Source organism: Candoia aspera, chromosome 1 (genome assembly GCF_035149785.1).
Source record: "Candoia aspera isolate rCanAsp1 chromosome 1, rCanAsp1.hap2, whole genome shotgun sequence".
Taxonomy (NCBI): domain Eukaryota; kingdom Metazoa; phylum Chordata; class Lepidosauria; order Squamata; family Boidae; genus Candoia; species Candoia aspera.
In genome coordinates this window covers 275,587,153-275,614,264 of record NC_086153.1, presented here as the reverse complement: position 1 = coordinate 275,614,264, position 27,112 = coordinate 275,587,153, and the positions used below count along the sequence as shown (strand labels likewise).

Here is a 27,112-nt window from a genome sequence, read left to right as displayed (position 1 = left end):
GTAAGGAATTTGCCAAAAGCTTTTGAAAGACCAAGTATACAATATCTATCAGATCTGCTGGGAGTTGGGTGGCATATAAAGCTAATAAATTATTATTATTACTATTACTCTCAAAGAATTTAAAAAGTTAGTGAGACAGGCCTTGCTTTTGCAGAAACTACACAGATACTTCTTCAGCTGTGTTTGATAATTTAATTTTAGTAACTTCTTCTGCACATTCTTTCTTGCAAATTATACATTTTAAATATAATTTGTCACAAAAACACATACTTCTAAATTAATTTTATTTTATAATGGATATTTTGAAACATGATCTGAAGTATATCAGAACAGATCTGATCCAATTACTGTCTGATTTGCATTTTAACCTGGGAGGTTCAGGGCATGTCAGTTTGTATCATAATTCACACAGAGCAAATGATTCAAGATGGGGATACTTGGATCATTTGCTCTGTGTGAATTATGATACAAACTGACATGCCCTGAACCTCCCAGGTTAAAGAGCTACTTAACCGAGATGGTTTACATGCTTACCTTCCAAATGACTTCCCAATGGCAGAAGGTCTGGCTTCATAATAATACTGTTTGTATTCATCCATCCATACCTCTGCTGTACGTTTGGTATTTCTGCAGGTAGGACAAGATAAACCCTTTTAAGTGGCATTGCTGGGCAGCTCATCTTGCCATGTCATGAAATCATGGCACATTTTAAAGAAACTACTACCCTCCTTAACTGACGTTATGTCGCTAAACTTTGATGCAGGAGAAGAAATATCTCAAAAAGTAGAAACCAACTGAGAAGAAGCTATGTTTCCTCGGTGCATGAACACAATAGAGTCAGTGCGTAACATGCAAAACTCAGATGTGCTAAAAGAACACATCTGAGGCGTTCTAAAAAAGGTGTGATGGCTGAAATACAGAGAGAATGGAGTCAGGTATTCTAGTCCCATGCTGCATGACTTCATTTACCACTGAACTGGTCCCTTATTCTTCCTGACCTCTGCAAGGAAGTCTGAAGGAGGGCTATATTCACATTTGCTTGAAGATGAGTATAGTTCCCTGATCAGTGATATGGAATACAACTCTCCTGAAACTTGAGGAAATCACAGAAAATAAGGAATGGGACATATGGGATGTAAGGAAGAGAGGTGTGCACTGTTCCTATTTCCTATGAACATTAGCCTTTAGACTTCCCAATAGAAGACAACTTTGATTCCCAGAGCAAGTGGTCTGAGTACACAGTATTCCACTTTTCTTATTCATTTTGATTAGAGTAGAATCCATTAATCATTTCTGCCAGGCTCTTTTGTACCCTTAAAGTCTGTTTCAGGGAACTGGGGGACCTCCTGAGCAAGGTTCGATGGGGTGCAGGAATAGTTAAAAGGAATAAAGCATCCTGTGGCACAAATATACTTCTACTCACATAATGTTGGATTCCATCTTTAAAGACTATTTAACTCCAACAGCCAAGCTCTTTTCAGCAGTATTCTTAACATGGAGAAAAGCAAAACACACAGTGGGCATGGCAACTATGGCACCTTTTATCTATTACTATCATAATAACCACTGCTCTATTGCACATATGGAACATCCAGGTGCTTCAGTTACAGCCTCTTCACCTTCTTGCATACTTAGGGTTGTAAGCAGTGCAAACTGTGTAACAGGTTTGACAAACTAAGAGGTATCCTGTGCCATGAAGGGATCTGAAGGGGTGTTTGTCATAGGACCTAACTGACTGCAACATGAGGATAGGGAAATGGTTGTGCTGAATTATCGTCTGGTCTGTAATTTTGGACTTTACTAGTAGAAAATTTGAAGGTGCAATATATTCTTTTGGGGGCAGCAGTCATTATTTTTCAGATAGTTTACAGTATCAGCAGTACTTGAAGTCCCAAACGATATTAATTCTGGGTTATTGTAGACCACATTTCCTATATCTGTACAGCTGTACTCCCTTATTATAAACCTTAATTTTAGATATGGTATTTTTACATTAAATGAGGCTCAGTGTCAAATCCATTTCATCATTTTTATGAGCTGTTATTTAATTACAGAATACTATATCTAGATCTGTACTTTTTCCAGTACACAATGCTTAAGCAATTCCCCAAATCCCAAAGTACAGTCTCCACAAAAATAATTGGGTCACAGGTTTTTTTAAAAAAAAAAAATCTTTAAAACATCAGGGAAGCACTCACTGCAAATATGAATTATTAAAACAGAAAGGATGATATTAATTTGGTCAGGATGATCCAGCTGACTCAAACATTTTCTCTGAGTTTATATTCATATACCAGAGTGAGGACTAATTAATAAAATGCACAGAGGGCTCTCTGACCGAACACCATGCTTCAGTGAGACCTAAAGACACCCTCACCACCCTCCTGTTTCCTGAACTGGAATCAAGGATTAAGCCATTCCTACTTGATATAGGTTAGTGCATTGCCCTCAGGGAAGTCATATGGATGTCGTTTTCTGAAAACATGACCCACTCGACTGCAGGGGACAATCTCCAAGCTACCTCCACACATCCAGACACGGAAAGAAAGCTCTAGAAAACATCCAAGGAAAGAGAATATGAGGTGAAACAAAGGACAGCCATCTACTTAATGTGCATGTGGAAATGGCACTGCTAATGGTGGAGGCACAATTGGATCATGAAAAAAGAAGGAATTTACTGAAAATGAGGTGACAGTTTTTGTTATGAGGGGAGAGGAAAACCTGCTGTTCCCCAGTTGTTACCCTTCCCCTATTTCCACATATCAGATCAGTATAATTTGGGGTGGAGACGTGGGGGCTTTTAAAAGAGAATCTTGCTGAAAGTTCCTAGAGAATATATGATGTTATTTCCAAACTGGTTTGATTTTAAAAAAGGCTGCCCATCAGAGAAAGCTTCTCTTAATGTAAAGAAGAAAATCCATAATAATTTAGGGTGGACAGGAATCAATCTCAAACAGGAGAGGAGGAGGTTCCATGTCCAAGTACAAAGTAAGAGACGGAAGATGAGAGACCTTAATGACACTGATGTAACTGAGTCAAGACAAAATATTATAAAGCAATGTGCAGACTGAAGAATTGCATAAAAATTGTCAGAATTCTGGAGAAATATGTAATCAACTCTAATCACTGCTTAGGGGCATGTTGCACTAGTCAAATTTCATGCTCTTGCAAGTCATTATAGACTCCTAGTACCTGGGCAATATTATAGGAATGGCTAAGTCTGGCCATCATCTAAAGCATAACAAGCTCCTAAATCTAGAAGAATACATCTCTTTTCATAACATCTGAAGCCCCTTCACTCTTCATCAATTGCAGGCTGGGGCTGAAAAAATCTTTTGGCATACGCTTGCTGTAGGATCCTAAGCTCTCCTAAGGATGCCTCATTTGGCAATCCAGACTCTGAAGCACAGTCTCATCCTGTTTATTTAAACTGAAGCATCCCTATCCCCTGCCCTTTGCTTTCAGAGATTTTACTGCCCCAGAGTGAAATTCAATTTTTTATTAAAAAGATCAGAGGACTACCAAGGCTTTGATGTTCAAAAACTCATCTGAATCTCTGAAAAGCTGTGATCTTGCAAAGGTCTTATGTTTAATAAACATGGAAGCTCACCGTTGCTTACTTATTTGGGGGTACAAAGAAAACAACAGAAAAGCAGCAGCAAAACAAATCAGAAAAAGAGGAAGGGGACAAAAGAGGGGGCTAGAAAAGCCTTCCATGGGTATGTTGTACTTTGCATTGCCTTTGATGTGTTCTTCACTTGGCCAATATTAGACAGTGCAAATTGTAGCAGCTAGCAGAACTGCGGAGTTAATTCAGATATAAAATACCTTACTTTACCTTGGACTGATACAGAGGCAAACTGATTTAGCTCAGGATCCAAATCTTACCGAGCACATTTTGGCTGCTTCAGAGCAATCCTGCTTCAACTTGACCATCTCCCAAATTTCTCCAAAATCAACTCATTTGATTTTGGACTCAACATTTTTCTGAATTTTAAAATATCTTATATAAGTGATAGAGCAGAAAGACTAGACAAACTAGTAGATGGCACCCCTAGATCAGCACTGGGGAACTATGGCCCTCCAGACATTGAACTCCAGTTCTTAGCAGATCCAGACAAAGTCATTAATGGCCCATTGATGATGGGAATTGGAGTCCAACAACTGGAAGGAACAGGTTCCCCAGATCTATATCAGCTTCACACATTCATTCTTGGGTCTTCTAAGGCCTCATCTTCAGATGTATAGTTGGTGATCATGATATCTATGGCTTCTTTGTAGAAGCTCCATTATATAGAAGTCCAGAGGCACTTGCTGAGGAATGTGGCCAGTTTTTATAAAGAAAGGAAGAGACTTTCACTTCAGCAAAGCTTATATGGTAATCTGGTTTTAATGAATTTATCTTGGAACTATATCTGTTCATGCTGTTCTATCATATTTTATTTTAGTGGTATTTGAATGGTTTTAATTAGATTTTATTGTACCTAAGCTGAATTATGTATGTAAACTATATGAGGAGCCTACAAGATGAACAACAGGATAGAAACAAAAGCAGTCAATAAAATAGATCCTGTACCCTAGGCCTTTAACCAATTTCCCCAGTTCAAAATATTAGGGTTAGGGTTGCAAAGTCCCTAGACATCTTTCAATCACGATGCATTTCTTTCTCCCATGTTTTTTAGTCCTAACATTACTAGGACAAAATACAAACTTCATAAGTGAATTCAGTGTGAAATATTTAATGTATTTATGTAACACAATTTACATTTTCTAAGGTACTTCCTTCTTCCAGACCATATCAATAATTATACCCATAAGGGATATCTAAGAACACATATATAGATGCTGGCAAATAATGCAGATCTTGCCAAAGTGTCATTTAAGACTCTGTAGGAAAATGCTGGCTTACCCATAGATCTGCTGAATAGCATGACTGCCTGGTGATAAGAAAGAGATTCTATCTCTGTGCAAGCAGATCTTGAATAAAGCCTGAGTTTTCAGTGCTTCTGGTCAGGAAATAATATTACATTGTGTGACCAGAATTTCAGGACTGATTTGTGAAAGGTTGGCAAGAGAAGGCAACATAAAGACAAATCAAAGTACTAACTTACCAAAGTTCTCTCCTCCCCAGATATCCATCTGTGTGTCATATTTTCCAAGATGGTTAAACCAAGACTTATTGATCACAAAGATTCCTCCTGCTATGACAGGTGTCCTAGTAAAAACAACAGTGAGAAAGTGCATAAAGTTATTGATAAAAAATGCTGGAATGAAGAAAGAACTCTATTACATTTGTAAGCAGCATATTCTGTATAAAGTACTCTAGAAATAATATATAAAATCCATAGAAGTACAGGCTTAATGGGAGCAATAACTTTCCTATCATTATGTATCATGAAGAAGCTGTAAGACTGCAATGTTTTCATGACCCTTTTACAAAAATGTCTACTCTGCACTTAAATAATGGGCATCTGCAAGGAGGTGTCAAAGTCTGCAAGGTGGTGGGCATGGTGTTGTGATCCAAGCACCACTCATTGTATATGCATGCATGCAATGTCAGTGAATGTACAAAAGGTGCAGGGCTTGGATCACAACACTGCAACTTACATTTTGCAAATTTTGATACCCCCAACTTTTGACTTTATATTGATATCAATGATAACCTAGTTTTTCTTTAATGAGATTTTGGGAAAAAGTTCAGAATTCTTTAGGTAATTTTAGTTATGAAGAGAAGACCTTTAGTATTAAGTGTGGTTCATTTTTATGCCCATGTGGTTAATGGAAACAGCAATCTACATCAAAGGGGCTGAAGAGTGAGAAAAGCATGCATTCCCAGAACTTGTTCCTGACCTATTAAAGTAATTAAAAGGTCTATAAAGCAAGTAAGAACTGAAGGATGGTTCCTAATTTTCCATATCCATATTGAAGACATAGAGGAATATTGTTTCCTTGGCTTCTAAGTGAACTCTATGAAAAGGGGGAGAAGTCTCCAAGGGGAGAATCTCACTCATCTCCACTACCCAGAACACGAGATCAGACTGGTCCAAGATTGCAAAGTTGACCAGCAAAAAACAGAATGGGCTAAAGGATCCTGGATATTTGGACTGCAGAGACTGAGAGCACTATATTAGTGCGCTAAATTTCCTTAGATTTAGAACTCTAATCCTGTCCTATATAAATCTGTTTGAAACACAATTCACATAAATGTAGAACTAGGTGTTATTGCTGTTAGAGTATACTTGAACATTCTCTTTCAGAGGAAGATGGGCAGTGACCAAATTTGATAGATAGATAGATAGATAGATAGATAGATAGATAGATAGATAGATAGATAGATAGATAGATAGATAGATAGATATTCTATTGTTCAAAGAAATCCTAGAATGAATATTTTTATTTAGCTAGACTTCATGGTTCTTATCTACAATTTCCACTATTCTTTAAATAGAACACAATGCACAAGACAGTGAATGTGTGAGTCATTACAGAAGCCATGTGTTGATGAATTTGTCTAAGTCTTGAGAAAAAAATCCTGTGCTGGAAGTGGAAGGTAAATTCTATTCCAGTTGTACCTTACATATCAGCCTGGGAAAAGATCAATCATCTACTAGACAACACATATATTTTGGAAATGGGCACAGCGAAATTTCCCATATTAAACAAGTACAATCTATAAAGGCAATGCCCTATTATATAATGCCCAATACCTTGCCATTATTATAGCAGTGCAGGCCACTGGGACCACCAGATGGAATCTCAAGCATTTGTCAAGAATGTTAAAACCTTTCAGGAACAAGAGATAAATTAATTACTCCTCATAAATGATGTAAACATAACTTTCAAATGTTTCTTATGGCTACATCAACCAAGGAGACCACTTCTTATATTAGACAAAAGATTACATCTAAACTGGGATTCCAAGGGGGGCTTGCATGAAAGAATTTACCTGATAGACTGGGTGGGGTCTGTCCTGGACAACTTTTGCTCAATGGGAATCTGTTCCCATTTGAAATGAAGACTCCAGTCAAATCCTAAAATGTAGAACACAAAAGCACAGGGAACCTTGTATCCAGGAGATATGGGTTAAGTAGCATAGCATTATTTAGGCCAATGGAAATTAGGCATTTTCATTTCTACACACATGATCCCAGGGCAGCAAAGGCCTTCTCTAGAAGAGTCCTATGCAGATGACCAGCCTGGCTTTGAGCAATCACAGTAGGGACACTCACTGGTATTTATCTGTGCTCAGTTACATTCCAAACTTCCTATGTGGGTTCCCAGAGAGAAAGGCAATCATTAGTGTTTCAGCCTTCTCTCAAGTTGTCCTATGCCTCGTTGGCTGCCAAAGTTATGAGACGTTAATCAGTCCTCTCAGTGGGATGACATGTATTTCCAGGAACAAAGTCTCTCTGTTTACCATAATTGGCTTTTCCCCATGCACATCACATAAAAATGCCATCTGACTTACAAGTGTTGCAAATTGAGTAGATCCACTGGGAAGGACAGTGGCTGGCAAAGGATGCATGCACGTGGGAACTGCAGAACTGAAAGGTAGGGGACATTGAGAGGTGCATTTGTAAAAGGAAACAAAGAATAAGAACAGTGAGAGATGTTTCAAAAACCAAAAAAGGGTGCTTGAGGCGTAGCAATCCTTTTAGGAGAAAAATTGAGTGCTTGGATTTCCTGCAGTCCAGCACAGTGAGCCAACTGTTGCATCTGAAGCTAATCTACACAAGTGTTTTATCCTGGCAGAGTGACATCTGGCTCACATGATGCATAGAAGGCAGTTTTCTGGCATAGTTTTCCTCAATATTCTGTTTTCTTCCTTGACTGCTTTATGATTGTTTGGTGGTCAGCTGAAGCTTCTGTGAGCTACTGAGAAAATATGCTTCAGCCTTATCAGTTACTGGTGGCTCTTTCTCTCCAGCTCTTTTTCTTGGAGGACTAAGTAGACATAACAGGGCAATTGACTGGGTTTTCAAGTTCCCATGATGCACTTAAGCTAACTTAGCCCTATGCAAAACTGGATCTATTGCGGGCAAAATCTAACCCCCGGGTGAAAGCTACTTTCACCCTTTTTGAACCCTTTTTGGTGTCCTCACAACACACTAACTACTTGCCCACATTGCCTCAGTTAAGTGTGTTGTAGAAAAAGGCCATAAAATGCCTTGTGCTTGCATTTAAAATATAGCTGAAGTTGGGCTGTATTCATGGATATGTGCCCATCAAATAGCAAAGAGCTTGCTTGCCCAAGAATTTGATCATCCTTCAAGAAAGAGCAAGTATCAATCTCTCTGACAAAAAGACAGTATTCATAACATGACCAACACAAATAAAGCTAAGGAGTCTTCCTGGCTCCATTAACTATCTTCTGTCCTCAAATCTTACAAAATAATGACATTGTTATGGAGACAAATTCATATGGAAGGAAGCAGGAAGTAAGAGGGTGACTACTGAGGAGAAATGGAACAGTTTGGGTTCAGCAGAAGAAGCACGGAAAGAGAAAAAGCAGAAAAAGAATATAACAGTAAGGTATACGGGTGCACACACAGTCGTTTCCCTGCCAGGAAGAGCATTAAGGAGTATTGAAGTCCATGTGGATGGTTGTGCAATACATTGAGGAATAATATCTTAGCAGGGAAACCAGTAGGAAGATCTAGCATGTACTTAAAGAGAATGAGCAACAACCTGTCCAGTTCTGTTAGGTGGCTTTCAGAACTACCCCACATGAGCAGTAAGATGTGGGAAGTCATTTATGGCAAGAAATTTTGCTGTCATTTTGTGCACCTAACACTTTTGAGGAACCAGTAATTATTTCTAATATTTATTAATACTCTGACTGCTCTAAATATTATAAATAAATAAATTTAATTTTTTAGCATATTTGACTCTGGCTTGTTTATTATTGGCTGAATGACATTGCATTTTAATGATTTGAATCGAATCAAATTATCCATTCAGTCGTATCCGACCCTTGGCGATTGCATAAGCCAGCTCTCTCCATGATTTCCGATCTTGAACAGCTTCTTTCAGTTGCCTTATATTTTGGCCTGTGTCTGCTTTGATTACATCCAACCAGTGCGTTCTTTGGTGTCCTTGTTGTCTTTTGCCACTGACCATTCCAAGCATAATGTATTTCTCCAACGATGTTGATCTCATGACAAGACCAAAGTAACTAAGTCTAAGTTTTGTTATTTTTCCTCCTAGTGACATGACCGGTTTTATGCACTTCAACAGTTCTTTATTTGTTATCTTTGCAGTCCAAGGGATGCGCAAGAGCCTCCTCCAACAACACAGTTCAAACGAATCAATTTTCCTTCCATCCCATTTTTTCATCATCCAACTTTCACAGCCATATGTAGTTATGGGGAACACAATAGTGCAGACTAGTCTACACTTAGTCATCAAGCTGACATCCTTGTTTTTCCAAATTTGATTCATACTCATCATTGCTGTGCAACCCAGCATGATTCAGCGTTTAATTTCTTGGCTGCATTCGCCATTTTGATTGACCAGTGATCCTAAAAGGGTGAATTCTTCCATGCATTCCACCTCCTCTCCATCAATTACTATTCTGATGTTTCCATTCCTTGCAGTTGTCATGAGTTTGGTCTTTTTGATATTCAGAAAGAAGCCAAACTTCTCGCTTTCTTCTTTGAGTCTCATGATTAGGTGCTTTAGGCCTTCCCGGGTTTCTGAGAGGAGGGTTGTGTCATCTGCATATCGAAGGTTATTGATGATTCTTCTACCAATTTTTACCCCAATTTTTTATTCATCTAGCTCCAGTTTCCTGATGATTACTTCAGCGTACAAGTTGAATAAGAAAGGCGACAGAATGCAACCTTGTTGCACAAGTTTCTCGATCTTGAACCAATCAGTGTCTCCATATTGAGTTTGTACAGTGGCTTCCTGATTTACATACAGTGATTTTACCACTTCATCAAATGTAGTGGCACCCCAAGGTCTGCTAGGGCTCTCCATAGTTTGTCATGGTCAACACAATCAAAAGCTTTCCTGTAGTCGATGAAGCACATATAAATGTTCTTTTGAAATTTGTGACATTTTTCTATTATCCATCGTACATTTGCAATGTGGTCACGGGTGCCATGTCCCCGTCTGAAACCAGCTTGGACATCTGGCAGTTCCCTTTCGATAACTGGAGCCAGGCGTTGTTGTATGATTTTCAGTAGAATTTTGCTAGCATATGAGAGCAACAGTGCAGTAGCTGGAGCACTCCTTTGAATCCCCCTTTTTTGGCAATGGAATAAACACTGATTGTTTCCAGTTATGTGGCCGTGTGTTGGTTTCCCAAATTTTCTGGCACAAAGCTCTGGTAATTGCAGTTGGTACTGGTCTTAGCAATTCTGCAGGGATGTTGTCAACTCCTGGGGCCTTGTTGTTTGGCAGTTGGTTCATTGCCCACTTGACTTCTTCATCAAGGATGGCTGGTTCTAATTCTGCTTCCTTATCCTCCTCTCTTTGATGTTGCTCCTCTACACTAGTAGCATACAGCTCTTCTGCATATTCTCGCCATCTATTCTTGACACCTCATTGGTCAGACAATTCTTTCCCTTGCTTATCTTTGATGATACCTTTGCGAGCCTTGAACAGTGCCTGAATCTTTTTGATTAGTGCAAAAGCATTCCTAGTGTGTCCTTTTGTATAATCTTCCTCTAATTGTTTGCAACGCTTCTCCCAGTAAACTTCACTATCTTTCCTTGCCGCCCTTTGGAAATCAGCATTCAATCTTCTTACTTCTTCATGATTACCCACTGCTTTAGATGCCTTTCTCCTCTTGGCTGTTTGTAGGATTCATAACAGCTGTAACTTTCAACAGGCTGTAGAGCAGTGTTTCTCAACCTTGGCAACTTTAAGCATGCTGGCTGGGGAATTCTGCGAGTTGGCCCACACATCTTAAAGTTGCCAAGGTTGAGAAACACTGCTCTACAGCCTGTTGAAAGTTACAGCTGTTATGAATCCTACAAATACAAACTAGGGCAATTTTAACTGCTGGTGAAAGCGTAAGTTTAATACCATTTAATATCAGTGGTGCTTCCAAAGGAGGCTTTCATTGTATCATCAACCTGCCTCGTTCACAGAATTGTGTAGGGGCCCAGATGATGTTGTCTTCCATTTGTACCTCTCACATATTTATCTTCTTGTCCCACAGAAAATCAGTTCACAAGCAAATAGCAGAATACTTGCACAACGTCTTTGGACTACTTATTAGGGGTTAAAAGGAATTAGGGGTATTAGGGGTTAAAAGGAATCTATCTTGGGGCTAATTCTCAGAGACAAAGACCCAGAAAGATCATCTTTCAGAATCGATTTACTTTTTTTACCTACCTCCTCTCAAATCTGCTGATGCTGCTAGATAGGCAAAATTGTCCAAGCTGATGACATCAATGATAGGACTCACCACCCGAGTATAATCCTGAAAAAGTAGGGGAAAAGGAAGAACGTTGGAATTTTTCTAGGAGGAAAGTAACGTTTCAAGATGATGAGATTGATGCAGATGGTAGAAGGGGGAGTAGGGAAGCAATGTATGATGCATTGCTTTCCTGTGTCACCTCCACATTTTAAAATTGGTATTCAAATACATAAGATTGCAGCCCATAGCTTTTTGCAAGGGATGTGAAGAGTGAAACATTCACAGTGCAATTATTGCTCTGTTCTCCACTTTCAGGCATTATGTACAGCACACAATTTCAAAGCTTTATTGATCAGATAGACTCTCAGATACTGTTAGGGTATGTTAAATTGTGATTTCTTGTAGTCATCTAGAAAAAGTGTTGCTAAACTGGAGGAGTAGATAACCTGATTCTCTTCAGGTATTTTTTACTATAATTCCCATCAATGTCAGTTAGCTAATAGGCAGGGATTTATAGTCCAAAACATCTCAGGTTGCATTCCCCTTGTGCTAGGTTTTCCATGGAGAAATTTCCTAATTTTAAATTTGAGCTATATGCTGATTAACATACTTCCTCAGACTTTTTTTTTCAGGTTCTTCATTAAGGTAGTCAATAATATCTAATTACTCATCTCCTAATAGGATTCATGTATCTCTAACACTGTTCCCCCAGGGTGTATCCATATCACATAAGTATGGTTGCACCCATATCTATCACATATATGCCAAGAACAGCTGCTGTGATTTCAGTCAGTCAACTCACAGCCCTCCCATTTCTTTTAAGACTGCTGGAGTTGATTGCCAAAAGCCAACAAAGCTATTTCCCACATCTTTGAAGGAGGAAACTCATAAAAATGACTGTGTATTCCACAAATAGATTTCATATAGGACACTTTCATACTGCCACCATTTCTCCTTTACAGCACTGTGCGTTCATCTTCTCTTCTGCTGATTCAAGGAGGCTGAGAACAAACAGCATAAATCTGCAGCAGTAAAAATCCACTCCCCACATGCTACAAAAAGGGAAAGAAAAGAAAAGAAAAGAAAAGAAAAACAAAACCCAACCATCTTGGTAGTTTGCAGAAGACTGGTGCATGGCTGAAAAGAAAGGAGAAACTGACAGAACATTGTCAATATTATTCCTGTTGGCTTCATCTGGGCTACTGGGGACAGAACAGGAACCAATTAAGCCAGGATTCCTTTTGGAGGAACTGCGAGGTGGCTGAAGCTTAAGAACTAGTGCAAGGGCCAAGCCAAGAATTCCATCTAATGGTAATAGGGCCTGCCTTCAAGCTCCATGGAGGTCCAGTATTACAGCTGAAAATTGGCTTCAAAACGACACCTCCTGTGCTACTGAAGACAGGGGTGTAGAACTGATCTAGGACTGTTAATGCATCAGGTAGAAGTGCCCATCATTTAAAAAAAACAAAATAAAATGCCCCAAAGTTTCCTCAAAACTCAGTGAAAAAACATACAATCCTACCCAGGAAATGTGTGACAGGGCCCCACCCACTTTGTATCCTTGCCACAAACCAAAAAATTGTGGAAACCAAAACCTTTAGGCCTTGCTGTTCTACAATATGTTCTATGTAGTTCCCTAGTGAAGGTCCTAACTCCCAAGTTTGGTCTGCAAATTCAGTGTTGTATCTTCATTTTCTCAGAAATGTTTTTGGTAATATCAGAAACTATATTGAATTAGTTTTATATAGTTTTTATAGAATTAGTTTTATATTAGTTTATAATTATTGAATAATTATATAACATAATTATAATATAAACAGAAATTATTTTGAATTAGTAATTTTTTTTCTTGGAGCAGAAAAAGTATATACATAAGAAGGTCTATTCATGGATAAACACCCAGCATTCAACTAAGCAATAACTCACAAGTGCTAAATTTCACTTCTGCGGGGCAAAAATAGCTTTTATTATCTTATGAGTGAAATTAAGATACTCTGGAAGCCTTCCTTGTAAAAGTCTAATCAACACAGCAGCAAGGTGTTACTTTCTTCTGCCAGAGGATTTACTAATGAGTAAGTTCTTTAGCATTCTGGGAAGAGGCAAAAATAAACTCTGGATGTAACTTGTTGATTGCAAAATAGAAGAACAGAGAAATGTAGGAAGAGATGGAAATGTATGGTTGTTTCTTGTCCCAGAAAAAACTTTGCAAGGGAATGCCAGTACAACATGTTACTACACACATGTTGATCAGTACAAGTCTGGTTGACTTTACTATCAGCATCAGTAAAGTGGTGTTCTGGTCAGGCAAGGTTTCTTAGTGGATTTTTTAAACCCCCCCCAGAAAAGATCATGGTTCTTTACAGTTGCACCATTTTAAGTCTTTGTGTAGTCCATAAATTTACTGTAGCTATTACTTCCATGGCCTGAACCCCCTTTTTCTTAATGCTTTTATTCTTTGACACATACAAGCTTCTAAAAATGACATTTCCTCAATGAAAGCCCTTTTTAAAAATACAACTACCACTCTTTGTACATAGCCATTCAATACTGTGCCTTCTTTTCATATTTCTTATTTTTGATTGGGGAATTTCCTCTGATGCTAACTTTTATGCCACCACAAAGTTTGGTGAGAGCGGAATGGCATGCAATGGAATCCAGGATGGAATTAAAAGAATTAAATGTCTCTAGAAGACATAGTCAATAAGAGAAAACCCAGAAGAAAATTCGAGGAATTCCAATAAAGTTTGCAGTAATTTTATACTACTTCAGTTGGCCTAATAAAATTGCTTAGCCTCGGTGCTTTTTAAGTAGAAAATCAGGATTAAGCATTTGAAACCATAAACAAATTTTAAATACTTTTTTTTTTACTATGGTTATTTTTTATAGCTTGATTTGGGGTTATATAAACAAAGGAGTAAGCAAAGGGCTAGAAGCAGATATCTATCTAGGCTGATTCAATTTCAGTAACTCTGCCAGCTGTTTCACCTTTAGACATAAGAACTCTTTGGGCTAAAGAAAACGGTCAAGAGCCAATACTGGTAAGGTCCAAAAGATCTCAGTGCCAGTTGGCATGGTATATAGTAGAGACCAACTTGAGAAACAGAGGCTTTGAAAATTATGTGTAAGATAGAAAAAGATTAACCTGAAATTCTTCAGTACAAGGATTGTGTACGGACTTTCACCTGGGATCTGGACACAGGGAGAAAGGCCGAGGTGGGAGATATCTATACTTATATTTAACCTATTAATTTATATCTATGTTATAACTGTCATAGCTCCCACCATTATAAAACAAAAAGGAAAAAGAAAAATCCTGGTAATTGGAAATGTTCACAATTCTCAGTCCCCTGACAGAATTACACATTTCCTTAAGCAGATGAATGACTGGCTTTTTAAAAAATCAGTGTACAGACACACCTGATGAACTGACACTGAATTTACCATACAAAGGTCCAAGACCAATCTTTATTCTCTGCTTACCTGCAACTAAAGGTAAGTCTTTGAGCTCTCATCCTGCCATCTATTCTTACACGATGACAGGACATTTTGGAACAATCCTCTTCTCTGCTACAAAGCTGCCTTGTGGATCTTTCTTTGTATAGTAGTAGCTGTCACTATTGTTGCTCCATGCAGCAACATTGTTTTATGAACAAATATAAATCAGACATTTATAGGCTGCTGAGAGGGACGATTTATTAAGCTGAGGGTTTTCAAATCACCATCTCTGACATTTCACCTTCCTTCCCTCTTGGCACAAAGCTGAACATATCTGCAATTTGCATCCCCACCAGTTCCTCCCACCTGTCTCTTGGGCCTTGTTAAATACCTAGAAAGGCTCTTTTTATAAAAGGATTGTGCAGGCGTTGCAGCTGGCAGGAAGATCAGCCTACCTATCTCTACTACTGCAGATCACACCTTCTTCCTGACCCCTTGGCAAATCCAGAATGAGAACTGCCTACTCTGCTGTATCAGTTATTCTTCTTTTCCTCTTTTACTTCAAGGTTAACTCCTTCTTTCCACATTCACTCCACACAGCACTGTTATGGGTTCACTTTGGATAATTCAGGGAGTGGGGTGGGGAGAGGCAAGTAGGCACAGGTTTCATCCTTGAAGTGTTCTATTTGTTGCTTCACACATACCTAGTAAAACTTAAAGACTACCTAACATAATCCCTTAATCCTATTCTTACATGTAACTTAACCTAGGTAGTTTTCCATAAACTTGCTTATTTATTTACAGTTTTCAGTGTTTCTCTTAGCCTGGTGGACTGAGGTTAAATAACATATATTCTCTACTTTTAAACATTCTTTTACACAGTATTTTCTTAGCCTCCTAACACACACTGTGGACCTGTTTGTCTCTCTCTTGGAAATTCCAGATGGGTGAGAGTCACCTGGAAATACACTTCCCCTTTTATCTCAAACTGTAGATTCTTTCTCCTTTACCTGCACATAGCTCTCCGTTCTCAGCCAACACTGCTTGTTTTTGTCAGTTTAATGATGATTCAGCTCTCTTCTTGGTTGTCCCACATTGTCTACTTCCCAGTCACACATCTTCTGTCTTCTTTAGATGAAGTGATACTCTCTAGACTCAAAAACTTACCAGCTCTTTCTCCAGTGCACTCCAGATTTCAGCACCACCAGCCTCTCAGTCCTCAACACTCTTGCCTCCAGCCACCTCTGCTTCTGTGAGTTCTATTTATCAGTTAGGAACTAGCAAATAGGTAGAAAACAGAGATTCCTATTTCTTCTGGAACTGACTCCACTGTGGAGGGAAGAACTTGCATCTTCCATGAACTTGGCTTCTGTCCAAAACACCAGGCAGGAGAAAAATTGGCTCTTTTCCAATCTATTACCACTGTCCTTCTCTCTATACATACATTAGAAAGAAGAGTTCACATTTTCCAAAGTCTTTTATGCAAGTTTCCTTCCATGAGAACATTATTCCACAACAGGAAATTAACCTTCATGTTGGGAATATAGTTTTGAGACCATGGAACTTGTTATAGTGGGAGCAACAATTGCAGCAAAGAGAAGAAAAACATAAGAATGCCTCATTTCTGTCTGTAACACCTTCAGCTGTATGAGCTGGTTCCCAAACTGACAAAAATTTCTGGAGCCTCTTATGTAAACAGTCCATGGCAAGCTTCCACATTATGAGCAAAAAAAAGGAAGGCTGTTGGAAAGGAAATCAGAAGGCCCTAATGTATACAGGGATATATCAGTTCTAAATTGAAAATGGTTTAATTGCTGGAATTCTTGCAATGTGATTCATTTTATCTCAATAAATCTTGCTGAAAAGAACTCTGAGAACTTTTCTTGGTAAAGAATCACTTTTGGTTTTAGGCAACTGCCAAAGAGCCTGACACGGCTCTGGTCAATTAAAAGTAAAAGGGAGTAGAGATAAGGAAAACATGCTTGCCTCTTTTACTCTCTGAAGCATTGGCTGCAACCATTCACTATTCACTTCACAGTGGCTGTCCAGGAAGGTGAGAATATCAGCTGTTGCTGTATCAGCACCTCGTACTCGGGAGCGGATTAGCCCTGAAATGGGGAGACAAGAAAACGAAGAGAAAAGAGGCTAGGAAAAAACCTAACATATTTTAGTGAATGGATCAAGGACTGCTATTACTTAGAAAAAAAGTGAGCTAACTAAGCCTAGCATGAGGTCCAAAGAGATGATTTTGGGAAATCAGCAGTAGCCTAGACTTTCTGAATCATCATTATCCTGGATTCTATTCTATTCTATTCTATTCTATTCTTTCACCTGACTCTAAGATGACTCTGAGTTGAATTTATTCAGAAGGAGCTGGGATCTACATACAGTAGTTAGAGAATTTCCCTTCATCATGTATACCAGTGTTTCTCAACCTAAACCTCATGCTGGCTGGGGAATTCTGGGTGTTGATGTCCACACATCTTAAAGTTGCTGAGGTTGGGAAACACTGATGTATACCAAAATTTACTTGGTTCCATTTTACTGATCAGCACAAATCAAATTTCATTTTTACATACCTGGCTCAGTTGTTCAATTATTAGGGCACTTCCAGAGATTACAGATCATTAACAAATTGTTAATTCCCCTCTAGTGTAATAATAAAGCATCAATGTATTGTCTACTAAACCAAAGCAGATGGTATAATCTATTGATCACTTACAACAAACTTCCTCCTGCTCAGTAATATTTGATTCTGGGCATGTCTTTATTTCTTAAGTACTGGCTCCTTTTGTGTCTACCTGAAGATCTTCCTTCATACAAAAAAGACCTATATTCAAGTCTATAGCTACCATTGCACATAGGAAACACTTTCTCTTACTTTCCCTGCAAGTTGCTGGATCTCCCTTTCCCCTGAACACTTCTGATTGCAGGTTGCATTTGAATTTTGTTCCTCCACATCATTCTCTCTATATTTCCTTTCATATTCTCTTTTTCACAAGGCCTAGGAGTTTCCCAGGATAACTGCATTTTATTGGACCTAGATAGAACATGACTGATAATAATAATTAATTTCCTCTCTGCCTTTAAATTACTTCCTTGCTTCTCCTCTTCAAGTCTTTCCTTCTCTTTTTCGACCAACCTGATGCCTTTCTGCAACGGTGATACTGTATGCAATTGCCTCTGCTCACAGGACACGTTCTGCTAAAGGAGCTGCTCTTGTTCCTTCCCTACATACAGTATGTCCCCCATTAATCTGCTTATGATGATTGGGAAAGCTTTGAAGGCCATCAGAGGGAATGTTAGTTGCTGCAAGTATAAGGAGAATCTGGGTATTTAGTCAGGATTTCTTGAGAAAATTTTATTTTTCTGAAGTGCTCAGTTCCACTTCTCTTACCCTTTTTTCGAAAACCTTAGGAGAATACTTTAATTTCTAGTCTAATTGGAAAGCTGTTATCCATACTTAGCATCTGCGTAATTTGATTCAAATAATACTAACTCTAAATCAGCTCTGCTAGACAAGACAGCAACTTGTGTTCCAGACAGATTGATGGAGCTGGAGTTTTACTGAGCAGCAGTTCTCCTATTCTATAACTAAACTATATTCCTAACCGTCAGCTTTTTTATGACTTTTAATCACATCAGTTGTTATTTAGCAAATATACCAGGGATGTAGGCCTATGGATTCTTTGTTAGTTCTTTCATGTTTTTCTGGTTTAGCGATATGGGTTGGGAATATTATCAGTCAGTGCTTTGGAATGTTACCTACTCACCAAAGGCAGGATAAATTGTGTGAAATTTTTGGAGTAGATTGTAATCCCTATGCTGAAGATGACCAGTTCTATTTCTTGTTTCCATCTAAAGAAGTTGCACTAGTTCTGCACTCAAATCACAGCTTGAGGTTTATAAGAGACTGAGAGTTAAAAGCAATAAAACTCCCTTCAGGCAGTCCAGAATTGCTCATGATAGCTGGCCTGTTACACAAGTTCTGGAAATGTTCAACCTGGTTATACATATTGATCCTTTTCAGTACCGTTGAGTAGAGTCCCTAGATCTCAACCTTCCCTTTGATCTGGACCTTCTCCTGCTGCCCTAACAATGAGTGTCCAAAATCTGAACTTCCCCAGATTTTTTTTTCCTACTGGATCTAGCAGAGAAGTATGCTCAGTTCAGAGGAGGTAACTCCATATTCTTTCTGCCACAAGTCTTAATTTGCATTTCCATTAGGACCTTGTCATAGTTTATGCTTTCTGCAAACTTTGCCATGCTCACCTTCTCGACGTCCATTGCGTAGACACTTGACCTTTGGGATTTTGGTAAGTAGTTGGCAGTCTTCAGCTGAAGAAAAGAGCGCGAGAAAAAAAAAGGCTGAAATGCCTAGTTCACTTGGCACAGAGAGAAAGTTACAATTAATTTGTCCCATGTTCTCAGTGCAGGTCAACATTTTGCATTCAGCTATGGTATCAATCAGTCTGGTCATTCAAGAATAAATAATTCTGTTGCTTAAAGTATCTCTGAAAGACACTTTAAGCAACAGAATTATTTGAGACAGCAAGGCACACTACATACCTTATATTACAACTGTGAGTAAGTATAAAAAGATGCTCAACAGCTCCTTCTCCATCACAAAGCGCTATTATCAATAGGAGTGAATGAGAAGGAAGTGTTTAAATCTTTCCCTTGCCAACTAATTTTCACCTGCATTTTCCTCCCATTATGGTGTTTTTATCCCTCTGGGGTTACATTTGCAAGGTAAGAAATGTCTAGTTCATTACTGGAAATAAATGCAACTGGAAAAAGATGAACGAATCAGAGCAAAAGCAACTGAAAGGGAGAAAAATTAAGTACTTCTCCCCTCATATCTTCTTTGATACAATTCAGCCTTTATTGTGGGCACCTTGCAAAGCATATAATGTTCTATAAGATGGTAGCTTATGTAAAGTAAGATACTATTATGTAAAGTTTCAGAATAGTTGTTGTTTGATATCAGACATCTTTGATCTGGGGTGGGCAATCTGCACTCCCAGGGCTATAAGTGATCCTACATTCTCCTTACTGAAGACTTTGGAGCCCCCTCTGACTGTTTAAAACTGATGGCACAATTTCCTGCCAGTTTATTAACACTTTATCGTCAGTCATAATATAGGCAGACCCCAAATCCAAGTTGCTCCCACCACATTGCAGCCTACAGCCTCTGAAAAAATGTAAAATGTAGCCCTTGGCCACAAAAAGATTGCCCACCTCTAGTTTAGAGTACAAAATCATGTTTCTTTCCTAAAGTATATGTTTCACAAAGGATACCAATTGGTTAATGCAGAGAGGTCATTTGCAATGAAAACCTAATGAGATGATTTATCCTTAATTCCCTTCTTTTTTTACTCTGGTCAACTCCAAGCTTAGAAAGAAACCACTCTGGTTTCTGGAAAGGAAGGAAGAAAGAAAGGCTGGGGAAAATCAAGAAATGGAGGAAATATTTAAGTTCCTGTCCCAGTCTCTGATGTTTCCCTTTGGAAGTGTTGGCAAGGTCCCTGAGACAGGAATATGACATTCTGCCTGTTGAATTCTGCCCCCCCCCCACCACACACACACAAATTGAAAGAGATTTGTGCCACAACATCAAGATGGATTGAAGAAGGGAAGAGGTACCAAAAGAAAGGAACAACAGGGTGGGGGGAAGTACTAGCCAATGTCTATCTGTAGTTTTTTGAGAATATGCAAACAGGTTTCTTTTCCAAGATATTGTCTGTGATGATGATGTAACTGACCAGAAAAGAGGGCCAAAAGGAAGAAGATAAAGATCTGAGGAATACAGACTAAAGCGTTATCTGCTATCATTTAGAGATGATAAATGGAAACAAACTAAAGAACAAAATCTTTCTATGACTGCATGGCCAATGCTAATTAACAAGGCTTTAATTCCTTGAGAAAGGAACTGAAAACAACAAACAAGAAGAAAATACAGAAGGCTGGAAGAAAGTGTGAACTAACACAGTGTGTGAGAACCAGCACAGATACCATGACCCATAACAGTATAAAAGGTGGCATGCTATCTTTTCATCATCACAGCTAGCAATAGTCTTTTAAAAGCAACAGAAGAAAAAACTTTGCTTGGCAGTTTTACAGCTAGCTCTTTGTAAGGACTGCTCAGATCAGCATGTACAGACAAATGTACATAATAAGTCCTTGAAAAATGGAAGGAGTGTGATACCACTTTATTTTATTTCCCCCTTTCCCATGAAATGGGTTTGAAGAGATTTTGTTGCTCTAGGACCTGAAGAAACTTGAGGCAAGGCAGTGACTAAATGGTGGTTTTTGCACTCTTTTCGTTGGTCAAGTAGAAAGAATAAGAAAGAAGACACACACACTGATCAGCTCTCGGTGTCTTTGTCCTCTCCCTGTTCTCTGTTTTCTGCGGTCTGCAGAAGTGAAGTTAATTGCAAACTTCAAAATGAGTTGGAGGGATTGGGGAGCTCTTCAGTTTCTTCCACGACATCCCCAGCCAGATGACACATTTTAAACCTCATGTTTTCCACAATGTCCTGAATACCTTGCATAAAAGCTTGGCAGGAATCAGAAAGCATCTGTTTAAAGTCTCGGTGAAAGTTGGAAACAGTCTGATTGAAATCCTCCATGTCTCATGCAGTAGAATATGGCACCCCCTAGGTACTTAACCAATTAAAGTGGGAGATAATAGAAGAATTTCCGGAATGTGTTTACACAAGTGAAAGTAAGCTAACAGGCAGTTCCCCAGGGGAAGTAGCAGCAGAAAGCTGCAAGTTCAAAGCAGCATATTCAATGTGTAGGAAAATGCTAAAGTCTTCAAATTTAGTATAAAAATAATAACAGGGAGATGATTACATAGTCTCAACCCTCCTTAATATTTGGATGGAAAGCAAAATCCAAAACTTAAAAAGCTTCTTTTTAAAAAGAATTAATCACAAAAATAACGATAAGCACCAAAAGAGCTGTTTCTCCTGCTGTAGAAAGCCTCTGTTAGGGTACACATCCTTAAAAGAAAAATAAATTGCGTGATTTAGAAATGGGGTGGCCAGTCTTAATGTCCCTTTAAGGCTACAGGGAGGCTTGGAAATGGTGAGGACCCAGCTTCCCAGCAGCTCTTACCAGTCAAGTGCAAACACTATTTACGATCTCCTGGCTGCAAGCCGCCATCCTGAAGGACAAATGGGGGTGATTCCAAGTGTTTTCCTTTCCCAGTAAAATGCTCTTGGGCTTCAGGAAAAACCTGCCTGAGCCCAAAAAAACCTGCCGCGTTGTCAGTTCTGCCCACAGAGCCAGCGAGCACAGTCTGCCATGTCTCCACCGGAAGTCCTACACAAGTTTTTATTTGTAAAGATCAATGCAGCATCATGTAAGTGATTACTGAGTGATCTGAGGCAATATTTCTACATCCCAATAAAATGATGTACCCAGTAGAATTGGAAGATTACTCTTAACGTCATGCGTTAGCTTTCTTCAGTTTCATGACAGGTTGGGGAAAGCTGGCTGGATTGTTCTCTGTGTCCCTTTCATTCAGCTTAGTCTGGAGTGCTCCATGAAGCTAAAATATTGATATAGCTCACTGACACTGAAAATGATTTCAGCATTGTGTATGCCTTTCTCTCGATTGAGAAATATCAGCTGAATCTTCTTTCCCTTGTTTCTTCATGTTGATCTCTCTTAACCCTACCCCTAGCCACAGGTACATGTTCTGTCCCTTTCCATGTTTTGTAAAACTCCTTATCATCTCTGTACAACCTTGATATCCTGGCAAAAGTACAAAGGCCACCAGCCAAGTACTTGGCATCTCTCTCCTGGAACAATTCCATTTCTGCAGCTCCCCACTGTCTGAAATATTGCTCTCATGAGGACAGTTTATCAGAAGCTGTATCACTGAGAAGCAATTACAGGTACCCTTGATTAAAGATTATTAAGATACTGCTGGGCATCTGCTACACAAGGAAACCCATGTTCTAAACTAGGTCCATGAATCCATTTTGGTGTTTTCATACTCCAGGAACACAATGAAATCCCAATCCAGCTATGTTAACAGTATTTAGCTGAGATTCCCCCTTCACTGGTCTCCTAACAATTCTTTACGAATATATGTTGAAAGTAAGCAGAAAAATTGAAAGACTTGTTCAGCATCTATTTAGATAAGATGCTTTATAAATAATGACATCATTTGTTCAATAACTACATCTAAAACAATGAGACATTCTTGGGGGATAAGCAATGCAGCACACGCAACAGGAAAACTGAGATTTGAGATTTGAAATCTAATGGGACAGTTTCTGACATCCTACAATAAATGAGGAAAGTGAAAAGAGTTCTTCAGGCCACTTAAAAATGCCTTGTTTCACAATACACCTACAAAAGTCAAAAAGATGTGATTTAAAATGTGATGTCCAAAGTGAGAGAGGACAAACAGACTTGAACTGCTTGCCCTCACTTTTCACAGGAGAAAGAAAAATGGATTGGATGGGCAAGGTGGGGGAGTTTTTGCTGCTGAGCTTCTCATTCTGCTATGTCTTCTTTAACATCTGGACTCAGGGGTGATGCAGAATGGACATCCTCAGCTATCTACATATCACTTCCTCTTTATTTGTAAGGGAATTGAACCGTGTGAGTTGAATATAGCTATTTAGTATTTAAACTATGTAATAAACTGTTTTTCATTTAGAAATTCTCAGGCAAGTACACATATTTTTTAATTGGATTTCTTTTGTTTTTACCTTTTAATCCCAAGTTGTTAGCCTTTTCTAGACTCCCTATTGATGATGTGTATCATGCATATTTCAAAACATTGGCTATGCATCTTTTTAAATTTAAATTTTTTATAACGTTTTAAATTGTGAAATTAACAGATGGAAATAAAAAAATACCACAATGATAATACAGTCAGAAAGAATGACAATAATAAGCTGAAAAAAAGAAAGAGGAAAAAAGAAAAAGATCTGTATAACAAGTCCCAATCCCTTTAAGATTGTATTAAATCTAGACTATATCAAAACATAATGCCCCATCTTCTCATTTCTATGGTTTAAGGACATTTCAAAGATCAACAGAGAACACGTTTCTTGAATCTTTAACATTCTTTCCACCTACATAAAATAATTCTGTAAGTTCATCCCCTGAAATCTTTTCACAGCGGTAGCCTTAACTGTGTGACTTATCTCATTTCCGTGGTTCTTCAGTTCAAATCTGTGAGCCCCATGTCTTGTCAAGGAACTGTGCCACTGTGTGTTTTTAAATCAGACACACAAACACAAAGAGACACACATATTTAATAATAGGGCAGCCCACCCCCCACCCCCATATGAATTTAAGATATTATTATATGAAGAGGGAATATTTATTCTATTCCTTCCATGGAATACCATGGAATTCCCAAAGAGAATTGCCCCTTCCACCAAAATAATTTTTTTTAATAAGAAGGAAAGCTCACAATACAAGTTTTCCTTTCACTTTTGGGGGACTTGGTGGTAGGTGATTTTCATCCAAAATACAACAGAGGAGGAATGAGTTAATTTCCCTTATCATATGAGGATTGGGAACTGTCCTAACTGTCCCTAGGATTCTAACAAAAATTGTCTTGCCCCCTGCCCCAAACTACTATTTAATTTTTTTTTTTTTTAAATACAGATGTGATCGCTACTGATACCTTCAGTGTCTCATTGAGTGTGGCTCTCAAAGTGGTTTCCGTGGGCAGAGGATCTGAATTTTTTTAGCCACTTGTTTTAATATTGGGGAAAGCCTCTAAAAAGTCCATCTGCAATGGGGGAGTAAACAGTACGCTCTCGTTCAAGGTTCCTGGTGGAAGGATAATGAATTTGCAATAGAATTCTATTTTATTGCCCTGGGATAATTCTGCTCTATAAAAACCTCAGCAAGAACAACTCTCATCTACAAGAAACACAATACAGCATACATTATTGTCTTTGTCTTAAACCTATATAATTGGGAGTTCTAGCTGTGCATGATGCTTGCCATCTTTATGGTTATAGCCCTCAAATGGTAGTTAATGAAACCTAATAGAACAGTCTAGCTTCCTGGTTGGGATTGCCTCCCTGAGAAGGTACTGAAAAATGCAATTTTTTTTTCCTTTTTCTTACATGGGAAACAAAACAAATAACAACAAATTTGCTTCTTCCTCAGTTAGCTCTTTTTTCCCCCATAGACAAAAATGAGAGGAAACATCCTGAAGGAAAGAAGGAAGAAGAATCTACAAAATAAAAGTAACACAAAGAAAAAAATAATACTTACGATCCGAGCTGAAATCATCCACTAAAATTATTTCCTGAATCAAGTTCACAGGAGTGCGATTTAGAACACTGTAAAAATAATAAAAACATCAACAATAACCAAAACCAACATCAATTGGAAATAGTTTTCCACACATTGAATGCCCTCAGATTACTGCCAAGATTTTCTTCCCCAAAGGATATTTCCAAAACATACTAAGAGCCAAAAATGATAGCCTAGGTGATATACCTAGATCATATGTATTGTTTCAAATGTTGATCTGTAAATTTACATTTGTTACATTCATGAAATCAAATCTTAGGTAAGCATTTTAAAACTAGCTTTGAAGAAGTCTTGTGTGAACTCTGCCTATGAAAAAGCTGGGCAAGAAAGAACTTTTTCTATCCAAAAATCCATGGCTGAAAATAAAGCCTGCGGAACATGCTCCACTTTGCACCTAATTTTGGTTTAATAAAGGGAGTTAAATGAAAGAGAGAGAGGGAGATCTGTGAGCAGTGATTGTACAATAGATGTATGGAAAAGGAAACCCGTTTAGTTACCCATGCATTCATCATGCTAATGTACTACACTGTAACTCAGTGTAAATAGCAGCCTCGGTGTCACATTCCATTTCTTAACTCAAATTATTGCTTTTTATCACATTACCACATTCCAGTAATTTGTACCCTATGTAGATTATTTCCAACATGCTTGCATGCTAGTTAAGAATTCTCTGACATTAAAAAAATACAGACTCAGCTAGATTTATCTATACTTATTTTTTTCTTTAAAACATTCCCTGCCCATGAACATCTTTCAGAGAGAATTCCAGACCCCACTAACACAGTCTTCCCATACCTCAGCATTCTCCAGATATGTTGGACTGCAACTACCATCATCCCCAGCATATATGGCCATTGCTATTTGGTCTGGCATGATGAGAGTTATAGTCAAACCAGGGGCATCCACCAGGGGGGTAATAAAAAAAGTCAAAATGGGGTCCTTGACTGTGTGATCCAAGCCCTACCTTTTGTTATGTGCACTGCATGTATATAACGACGTGTGGGAATGACCTTGGGAGGCTGGACCCAGAGATGCTGCCTAGGGAACAGTCAGATAAGAGACAGCATAGTCCGCAGCTAGATAGTGGACAGGGCAAGAGGCTCAGGAGAGACCCTCCCTAATTTCTCAGGGTGTAAAGGAGATGGGAGGAGAATTGTACTTTCAGACTTGCAAGATTCTGTTAATGTAACTTACAATAAAGTAGAATTAGCTGATTTGATTATGTTTCCTGTCTGGTCTACCTGTAAGGCTGACATCAATCTCGCAAGTTTCAAAGCTGTCTGTACACTGGTATCTTCATCCCTATGTCTTATTAAAATCTGTCTACAGCCCCCAGTGTATTTGTGGAATAAGAAAGAACTTTTTTTCTGGTAATTTCCTGCATCCATATTTCACAAAGACTAACAAAAGAATAACATAGACAAGCTATCAGCTTCCCTCCCACAACTGCATGGCAGAGGTAACCTTATTAACTATATTACAGAGTTGTTATAAGGCAGAGGTGGGCAACCATTTTTCTGCCAAGGCTGCAACCCACAAGACAAATGTGGCTTGGTCTACCAATTGTCCTCCCAGTCCCTCAAGGTCCCAGGGGTGGGATAAATTAGTCTTGTCAAATTCTGAATTGATTAGTAACAAAGAGCTTTTGAAATTAAGAGAAGGCCATAAACTGCTGGTCCTTGTTTTAAGGAATGCTGAAATCAATACTGGGCTGAAATATATTTTGCAATTTCTTAAGTTATGTTTTTGCTGTGGAAGAGGCTTTTGTTCTTCTACTTGCTTTGAAGTGCTTCGTAATTGTTTCAGTTATCTCTTGGTGATGCTTGTTGAGCTTGCTTTACTGTGGGAAGTGATAGACAGGATACTATTCCTGATTTTTTTTTTAAAAAAATTTCTATGACATTGCAGTAGATATATGCAAAATCTGATGTTTTGGAACAATAGCTTTTACACATCCCAACTTTACAGCGCTGCTAGCAGCCCAACTTCCTAATCTGGAAA

At 38.5% G+C, this 27,112-nt stretch overlaps 1 protein-coding gene across 1 annotated transcript in view; it reads right to left on the bottom strand.

Annotated features, from left to right (window-relative positions):
- The window catches only part of GALNT16 (polypeptide N-acetylgalactosaminyltransferase 16), a 171,044-nt gene that overhangs the window by 22,372 nt on the left and 121,560 nt on the right, over positions 1-27,112 (bottom strand). The window contains exons 4-11 of the mRNA XM_063289812.1: positions 25,070-25,137; positions 19,079-19,144; positions 16,793-16,914; positions 11,347-11,434; positions 6,947-7,031; positions 5,112-5,215; positions 2,425-2,551; positions 535-627 (exon numbers count right to left, since the gene is read on the bottom strand). Coding sequence (XP_063145882.1) covers positions 535-627; positions 2,425-2,551; positions 5,112-5,215; positions 6,947-7,031; positions 11,347-11,434; positions 16,793-16,914; positions 19,079-19,144; positions 25,070-25,137 — 753 coding nt within the window. The remainder of the gene's footprint in view (positions 1-534; positions 628-2,424; positions 2,552-5,111; positions 5,216-6,946; positions 7,032-11,346; positions 11,435-16,792; positions 16,915-19,078; positions 19,145-25,069; positions 25,138-27,112) is intronic.